This window comes from Hyalella azteca, unplaced genomic scaffold (genome assembly GCF_000764305.2).
Source record: "Hyalella azteca isolate HAZT.00-mixed unplaced genomic scaffold, Hazt_2.0.2 contig7054, whole genome shotgun sequence".
In the NCBI taxonomy this organism is placed as follows: domain Eukaryota; kingdom Metazoa; phylum Arthropoda; class Malacostraca; order Amphipoda; family Hyalellidae; genus Hyalella; species Hyalella azteca.
In genome coordinates, this window is record NW_025937189.1 from 151425 (window position 1) to 161081 (window position 9657).

The 9657-nt window shown below is 42.7% G+C and overlaps 1 protein-coding gene across 1 annotated transcript in view; it reads right to left on the reverse strand.

Moving 5' to 3' along the window:
* LOC108668708 (GATOR complex protein MIOS-A) overlaps positions 1–9657 on the reverse strand; it is a 21085-nt gene continuing 11428 nt past the window's right edge. The window contains exons 12-19 of the mRNA XM_018155953.2: positions 8460–8683; positions 7622–7752; positions 6727–6871; positions 5521–5686; positions 4201–4420; positions 3120–3147; positions 2357–2534; positions 1–1504 (exon numbers count right to left, since the gene is read on the reverse strand). Of these exons, the coding sequence (XP_018011442.1) occupies positions 1354–1504; positions 2357–2534; positions 3120–3147; positions 4201–4420; positions 5521–5686; positions 6727–6871; positions 7622–7752; positions 8460–8683 (1243 nt within the window). The 3' untranslated portion in view covers positions 1–1353. The remainder of the gene's footprint in view (positions 1505–2356; positions 2535–3119; positions 3148–4200; positions 4421–5520; positions 5687–6726; positions 6872–7621; positions 7753–8459; positions 8684–9657) is intronic.

Genomic DNA, 9657 nt, shown 5'->3' on the forward strand with positions numbered 1-9657 from the left:
TGTCATACAAATTTCAAAATTTTACATCACTCACGTCACACTTCGTGACGTCATTGTAGCAAGTATATATAAGTGCCTCCAGCATCCCATAAGTCAGTCGCAGCCCAACCTCCATACGAATCCACTCGCAATCGTGTCGCTCTAGCCTCCTTATCTATTTCTGTAGCAATACCTAACCATGCCTTATCTTAAATAATTACTAGTTTAGAGCTGCCATTTTTACTCTTTCAATTCCCCCTATAATATCATTTGAACAAATAAACGAAGCGAAACTAACTCAGACACTTTACTTAATTAAAACTCGTCACTGAAACGACACCCGCACAGTACAACTTCCAAGGCAATTGAAGGAAAAATTCAGAGTCACAAACATGTATGGAAGCACCAGGATCCAGTACTCGATAAATGAAATTAAGCGTTAGGTATATGCGAGAACAGTTCTTACACTATAGCAAGTAATGCATAGATAAGGTAATGCCCATGTAGCCAGCTCATTAAAATTTATATACATTCAATTCAGTCAGCTACAAATTCTGTCTTGAAAGCCCTCACACAAGGATAAAATAGAAAGCTTTTATTAGAAATATCACAGCCATTGTTTACTAAGATTTTTATCCTTAAAATGCTATGGTAGCCGCATTTTCTTTCCAGGAGTATGCGGCGACCACCAGTCCTGAGGCATGCGGCCGACATCAGCGAACTCAGAACCAAAACATCCAACGTGCATGACCATCGCAACCACAGGTACGGTAGTCCTCTAATGTTGACTAAATTCATCGCTCCACACCTAACTGAAGAAGTAAACATTCCGTTGGAGATGGGGTCCTGAAATTTTAAGTGATTTTGTAACCAAGTTTGACGGGGAAATCCATGAAACGAGCAAATGCAACGCAATTAAAGTATGAAATATTTTACTAATATCAAAACTCGGGCAAGTAAAACAAACACATTTCGAAAGTAGCGTGAACTAGCACCTTACATGAAAGACATTTATTACTTAAAACTAGATTGTTTTTTATCATAATCTGTGCACGTAAAAGAGCGATCTCATACACTTGGCGTGTCGACGAAGCCCATGGCAGTGACATGCTTTCGAGGGTTTATTGGTATAGAATTATAAAGATCAACACTTGGAACTGAATTGATTGACCATTCTCTATAAATAATCAACATTGTAACTTATAAGAAATAATGTGATACATATGAGAGGAAGAGGCTGGAAATATGAGAGGAAGAGGCTGGAAATATGAGAGGAAGAGACTGAATCGGCCCACTTTGAAGAGACTGAATCGGCCTACTTGGCACATTAATTAATTCGAGCCACTGATGAGGAGCGAGGCGGCGCTGCAGGGCTTAGCTGTGCTGCCTTATCACAGGGCGGGGTGAGGCCTCGGCGAGGGGGGCGTGGGCATCAGCGGGGGCGGGACCTCGAGAGGGTCGTCCGATCTTGTCCTGCAGGAGGCACTGGCAGGTGCAGCCTGTCACAGGACACTCCTCGTGCTCACTGCCCGCAAAAAACAACACTTTGAAACATTCATCAAAATCCTGAGTAACTCTGAAGGTAAAGTCGTCGAGTTCATGATGCTGAAGACGTGAGTGAGGCGTCAGGTTAAAAGCTTAGGTACCTACGTCACGAAGACGTAAGGTACCGCCAAGCCTGCTGGTCATATGAGTGTGTGTAGCTGCACGTGTAGAGGACGGTAGCAGCTCTGACAAATAGTAGCTGTAGACTAGCAAGGACTACACAGGAGAAGACAAAATCCAAAAATTAAGATGATTGCATAGAGCTCCTCTAAATTCTGAGTCAACAATACAGGAGCATCTCTCTAATTTTTATTCTGCTGGAGTAGTGTCGGACAAATTGAAAATAATATTAGCGATCTCATGAGCGAATGCATCATGAAACCTAGCACGATTAGACGATGGACGATTAATTAAGATTGATTATATCAATTGGGGACAATTAATTGAGAACGCGCCATTCAAGTCAACGTAACCGTCACAAAGCAAGCCATGCAAAGGAGAATCAAACACGATCAATCACCACCAAGTAAACCAGCAAGCAACACACAACTAGAACCAACCTGAACCAGTACATGATAATGGTTGGCGTGGCCGCCATGTTTGCATCACCACCAAGTGAACCAGCAAGAACACACAACTAAAACTAACCTGAACCAGTCCATGATTTGGTTGGCATGGCCGCCATGTTTACAGGTCTGGCACCAAGTGAACCAGCAAGCAACACTCAACTAAAACTCTAACCTGAACCAGTCCATGATATGGTTGGCGTGGCCGCCATGTTTACAGGTCTGGCACCAAGTGAACCAGCAAGCAACACGCAACTAAAACTGACCTGAACCAGTCCATGATATGGTTGGCGTGGCCGCCATGTTTGCAGGTCTGGCACCAAGTGAACCAGTTAGCGAAGGGGTTGAGACCAGGCAGGTTGTCGCGTAGCAGAGCTTGTGTGTTGGACGGGATGAAGAGGTGAGAGGGCGCGTTAGGAGCGTCGTCAGAGCCGCTCTTCTCCGCTGCAATCACATTCAATGATCAACATTTATCCGGGGATTACAATCATATATTCAATTAAAAAAACATTTTCATTTCATTATAGAATGTAGATGTAATACTGAAGTAAAATCCATCCAGGGATCATTTGTAAGTAATGATATCCGTATTTTATAATTGAAGAAACATTTTCATTTCATTATCGAGTGTCGATACAGTACTGAACTAAAATCCATCAAGGGATCACTTGTATGTAATGCTATCCGTATTTTATTCTGAAAATTAGATAAAGTTGTGAGGTGAAGAGCTTGTTAAGGAAATTTTCGTTAGGGATACCGTAAGCCATGATATAGGAATGAGTATATTTCACCTATTCCTATAATTGTGATCTAAGAAATCCTTTCTGCTTTAAAACATAATTGCATTCCGCGTAATTATAGTATGATTATAATATATTTTCAATCTTAATACTTTCGAACTTGGCATTTAATAAATTGAATCAGAACTTGTTAATAAGAAATGCGAAGAAGAAATTGACAAATTTTCCATATAACTGACATGAGCTATCAGCTCGCTTAGACAGAAGTCACAGAACATGGAAATCTAACATTGCAGTTTACCCGACATCGAGACAGTCTGCCAGAGACGGGCATCACAGTTTACCCGACATAGAGACAGTCTGCCAGAGACGGGCATCACAGTTTACCCGACATCGAGACAGTCTGCTAGAGACGGGCATCACAGTTTACCCGACATCGAGACAGTCTGCTAGAGACGGGCATCACAGTTTACCCGACATCGAGACCTGTCTCTTATACACATCTAGATGTGTATAAGAGACAGCACGGAACTGTTAGCTTGCACTGTGGAGTTGAAGAAGGTGCGATGGATGCAGTAATTCAGTGCACTAAAACAATTTAGGTGTTTATTTTCTATGCTCAAGGATTATGGCAACGTAATGATTAATCTTTTTTAGACGAAATTGAGATGTTAGTCGTTTAAATGATGAATCGTGAAAACATAGCAATTCCGTGAGAATGTCCAAGATCTCTTACAAAATCCGTGCAATGGCGGTTCGGTGTAATTCCGTGAGAATTTTGAAAAGCAGTACTTCTGATCATGACCTTAAATTTCCAATCGGGACTATACCATACCTGTCTCTTATACACATCTCATTGAATCAATGGGGCACAAAAATTTAGTATACATAGATATTGCATAGTATTACTGCTGCTTTAATAAATCATCGCACGCGCTTCCAAGGTGGTATTGCTACGCAAGCAAATGTGTAGCCTTATATTTATTTTTGTATCTTTAGCGTTCCTTCACGCACTGTTATGTAAATGACAAGAAATTCCGCCCATTTGGAGCACTTTTATGGGTGATTGATAACGAATTTAANAATAAATCGATAAAATATCTTTAATCGGCTATGCGGTAGTCAAATTTATGTTTTAATGTTAGATTTGAGTTCAACTACAGAGTCATTAAGATAAATTACATTGAGAAGAGTTATAAGACAAACCTTATTCTTAGTGTGCTGTTATACAACAGATTTGTTAAGATAACTTAAGATAAATTACATTGAGAAGAGTTATAGGACAGACCTTATTCTTAGTGTGCTGTTATACAACAGATTTGTTAAGATAACTTAAGATAAATTACATTGAGAAGAGTTATAGGACAAACCTTATTCTTAGTGTGTTGTTGCTGCGCTGCCTGCAGCATGCGGGCCAGCTGAGGCTTGTTGGGGCTGTGGGGAAGGCCTGCGTGTGGGGAGGAGATGCTCTTGTTGCAATAGTCACACGCGAGGACCACATGCTGGGGAGGTGGAGGGTCTTGGGGCACCAGCACCACAAGGGCGGCGCGCTCTGCCCACAGCTGTAGGCTCGTCAACAGCTGCAGGTAGCTGCGCAGAGCCATCTTACTTATATGGCTGGATAATTACTTATATGGCAGGATAATTCTTGTACAAACAAACAATGAACTGCATCTCAACACGCCTTGAAACTTCAAAACTTGAACTGTACACTGGACTTTACACTGGTCTGTACATTGTACTGTACTATACTGTACTGTAAACTGGACAGTACCCTGGTCTGTACACTGTACTGTACATTGTACTGTGCACTGGACTGTACAATAACCTTACTCATGGTTCCTCCACTTCAGAATTCAGAAATGTTAAAACTATTGCACTCATTATTAGACAGCTAGAGAAACAAATTTTTAAAGAAATTCTAAATAATAATTACAACCTTTCAAAGCAAAATTGTCGGAATGACGGGCTACACTCTGAATAAAAGTCAGCAGTGGTGATGTATGTTGTGCACGAGATGGTATTGTGATCTTCACAAGAGCTGAGCTATATTCGTGGTGGTCTGGGGCAGCATGTTCTACACAGCATGATCTACACATGTTTTACGCATCATGTTGTACACAACTTGTTTTATGCATCATGTTGTACACAACATGTTCTACATAGAATGTTCTACGCATCATGTTGTACACAACTTGTTTTATGCATCATGTTGTACACAACATGTTCTACATAGAATGTTCTACGCATGTTTTACGCATCATGTTGTACATAACATGTTCTACATAGAATGTTCTACGCATCATGTTGTACACAGCATATTGTACATAACATGTTCAACATAGAATGTTCTACGCATGTTTTACTCATCATGTTGTACACAACTTGTTTTATGCATCATGTTGTACACAACATGTTTTACATAGAATGTTCCATGCATGTTTCACGCATCATGTTGTATATAGCATATTGTACATAACATGTTCTACATAGAAAGTTCTATGCATGTTTTACGCATCATGTTCTACACAGCATGTTGTACACAACATGTTATACATAGAATGTTCTACGCATGTTTTACACAGCATGTTCTACATAGAATGTTCTAGGTAGCATGTTCTATGCAACACAAGTAAAGTCAATCACAACAAGATTCAGTTATACAAGAAGGGTCAGGCTGCGAGGGTCACCTCTCTATCCAGAAGTTGAGAGGGGAGTCGGGGGACGTGGGCGCGTCAGAGGGCGAGGGGGCGACCGCGTGTCTGAAGCCGTGCACCGCCAGCAGCGCCGCCGTCTGCACGTCTGACGTGCGGTCCACGTAGCGCTGCACCAGCGACACGCCCTCGTCACTCATGCCTGTGTACGTCAGTAATTACGTCAGCTTAAACGTTACAGCAGTAATAAATAATTAAAATGTGACGCAGTTAAGCACGGCAGTAATTACGTTTCAGCTTAAATGAACGTTACAAGAGTAATAAATAACTAAAATGTGAGCCTGCGTACGTCAGTAATTACGTCTCAGCTCAAATGAACATTACAGGAGTAATGAATAATTAAAATGTGACGCAGTTAAGCACGTCAGTAATTTCGTCAGCTTAAATGTACATTAGAGCAGTAATAAATAATTAAAATATAACTCAGTTAAATCGAATCTTCCGCTTCAAAACGCAATAAACGAATAAATGCGCAAAACTACACATACTTGCAGTAAACGTGTGTATGAGTACGTTAAAAATGCATCAACATTCAGTATAGTTACGATTGCGCACGACGCAAACTCTTGCAGGAAATAAAGTACAGAGCGTACAACGTTATACAGGCACATTGCGCACAAATACAGCGGTTCTGTGTAAGGAACCCACCAGCGTGGACAAAATATTCAGTGTAAAAAATTGATGTATCAAATTGAGAAAAAAGATCAAAATTATATTTCATCGCTAACTAAATCTAAACACACATGACGCCTGGTGATCAACTTAGTGTACTTCGCTATGAATGAATGTGTGTTGAATAATATTTATCTTAAGAAGATAACATGAATGTGTCTCGAACAATATCCATCCTAACATAACATAAACGTACCTGGAATAATATTCATACTAAAATAGCATTAATATCTCATCGAATAATATTCATTTTAACAAAATAACATGAATGTATCTCAAAAAGAATTCATCATAAAATAGCATGAATATCAGACCAGTAAGCATGAGGCCCTGCAGGTCAGTAAAATAGCATGAATATCAGACCAGTAAGTATGAGGCCCTGTAGTTCAGTAAAATAGCATGAATATCAGACCAGTAAGTATGAGGCCCTGCAGGTCAGTAAAATAGCATGAATATCAGACCAGTGAGTATGAGGCCCTGCAGGTCAGTAAAATAGCATGAATATCTGACCAGTAAGTATGAGGCCCTGCAGGTCAGGACAGGGCGCCTGTGTCAGCTGCGTCAGGAGCAGCGTCAGGAACTCGGCGAGGCTGACGTCGCTCAGGAAGGTCAGGGCGAAGCCGATGCGATCACACACGCTCAGGTCGCTGCTCAGCTGACAAAATAAATATAATATGCATAATATTACAATATTTATACATGTAAATTTTATATAAAACATAAATACTGTGTGTATGATATTAAAATATTTATACACGTAAATTTTATATAAAACATAAATACTGTGTGTATAATATTAAAATATTTATACACGTAACTTTAATACCAAACTTACGATGAGTTGGACCAACACATTAAAATATTTATACGTACATGTAACTTCAATACAAAACATATGATGAGTAGGACGAATTTAATCACCACAAAGAAATAAATCCGAGACCGTGCGCACATAAATCGTATTTTTATAATAAAAAATGACACGATGTCAGCTGAGCTGATACTATGGGTGTTCGGTAAGTATTGAATTTCCCGACAGGGATACCATACAAACATCAGTCGTGTTCACACGGCGCATTTTAGAGCACAACTGAACTGTCAATTTAAATAAATTGCTCCCTCCCTACATCATTTCTAGTTGTGTATTGAAGCCAATAAAATAAACCTGATGAAAGAAACTGAGTAAAGTAAGAGGAAAACTTTAATTGATTCCAAATAAATGGCTCCGTTAATGTGTTAGACTTCTAGCCAAAGTGAGTACAGCACTCACCAGCAGAGGTGAGTATGACTCACCAGCAGGGGTGAGTATGACTCACCAGCAGGACATCTAGATGTGTATAAGAGACAGGCATGACTCACCAGCAGGGGTGAGTATGACTCACCAGCAGGGGTGAGTATGACTCACCAGCAGGGGTGAGTATGACTCAGTATCCTCGGTGAGGAAGGCGAACATGGCGCGTAGGTGGGGGTCGCTCAGCGACTGTCGCAGCGACGCGCACGTGTCGCGCCACAGCAACTTGCGCTCACCGCTGTACCCTGTGGCAATGATGTGACTAGTGACTAGTCCTGATATGTTGTGACTAGTGACTAGTCCTGATATGTTGTGACTAGTGACTAGTCCTGATATGTTGTGACTAGTGACTAGTCCTGCCATGTTGTGACTAGTGACTAGTCCAGCTGCAATGTTGTGACTAGTGCCTAGTCCTAATATGTTGTGACTAGTGACTAGTACTGCCATATTGTGACTAGTGACTAGTCCTGATATGTTGTGACTAGTGACTAGTACTGATATGTTGTGACTAGTGACTAGTACTGCAGCAATGTTGTGACTAGTGACTAGTCCTGCAGCATTGTTGTGACTAGTAACTAGTACTGCCACGATATAGTAACTAGCGACTAGTCCTGCCACGATATAGTAACTAGCGACTAGTCCTGCCACGATATAGTTGTGACTAGTGACTAGTACTGCAGCAATGTTGTGACTAGTGACTAGTCCTGCAGCATTGTTGTGTAACTAGCGACTAGTCCTGCCATGATATAGTAACTAGCGACTAGTCCTGCCACGATATAGTAACTAGCGACTAGTCCTGCCACGATATAGTAACAAGCAACTAGTCCTGCCACGATATAGTAACAAGCAACTAGTCCTGCCACGATATCATAACTAGCGACTAGTCCCGCAACATCATAACTAATAACTTATCACTAACGGTGCCGCCCCCCCCAGCACGGCGCCCCCTGACCTGCCAGAGCCATGGCGACGGCGTTGATGGCGGGGTCGTGGCGGTGGGCGGCGGCCGCCTGCAGGAGGCTGATGGCCCGCGGCAGATGCAGCTGGAACACCGCCAGCGCCGCCCCTCTGTAGGGCACATCACTCAGCACATCACTCACGCCGCCCCTCTGTAGGGCCTGTCTCTTATACACATCTAGATGTGTATAAGAGACAGGTCGGGATGAGCACCGCTCCCTATCGCCGTACGGCAAAAAATTGAATAAAAGCGACTCGTTCGCGATCTAGGAGTATTGATGAATACCCACGTCAAATTTGGTGATCACATAGCCGCAATAATTGCACGAGACAGGCAACAGATGGGGTGGATCTGGCGGACGTTCAAAACAAGAGAGGCGGAACCACTGACTACACTCATCAGAGCCCCTGTGAACCTTCTCCTTGAATACTGCTGCCAGCTATGGACCCAGTTCACGGTGGGCGCAGTGCGGAAACTGGATGCGGTCCAGCCAAGCTTCACGTCGAGGATCAGCGGGATGGAGAAGATGACACTTACTGAAGATGAGAGGTGCATCATCCTCTACACATGGCAAATAATAACAGAACTGGCCTAAACTTCGAAGACGAGACCTTCAGCAAGACGACTTGCCTGCCGGTGCTGAAAAACAGCGGAATACAAAGGCGGCGTGTCAGCGTGGCCTGGGACTGCTACGTCCGAAACATTAAGGAGGAAACATGGCCGACCTTTGTGTCCGTGGTGCCTGGGACTCCTATGTCCCAAACACTAAGGACCCTAAGGAGGTAACATGGCCGACCTTTGTGTCCGTGGTGCCTGGGACTCCTATGTCCCTAACACTAAGGACCCTAAGGAGGTAACATGGCCGACCTTTGTGTCCGTGGTGCCTGGGACTCCTATGTCCCTAACACTAAGGACCCTAAGGAGGTAACATGGCCGACCTTTGTGTCCGTGGTGCCTGGGACTCCTATGTCCCTAACACTAAGGATCCTAAGGAGGAAACATGGCCGACCTTTGTGTCCGTGGTGCCTGGGACTCCTATGTCCCTAACACTAAGGACCCTAAGGAGGTAACATGGCCGACCTTTGTGTCCGTGGTGCCTGGGACTCCTATGTCCCTAACACTAAGGATCCTAAGGAGGAAACATGGCCGACCTTTGTGTCCGTGGTGCCTGGGACTCCTATGTCCCTAACAC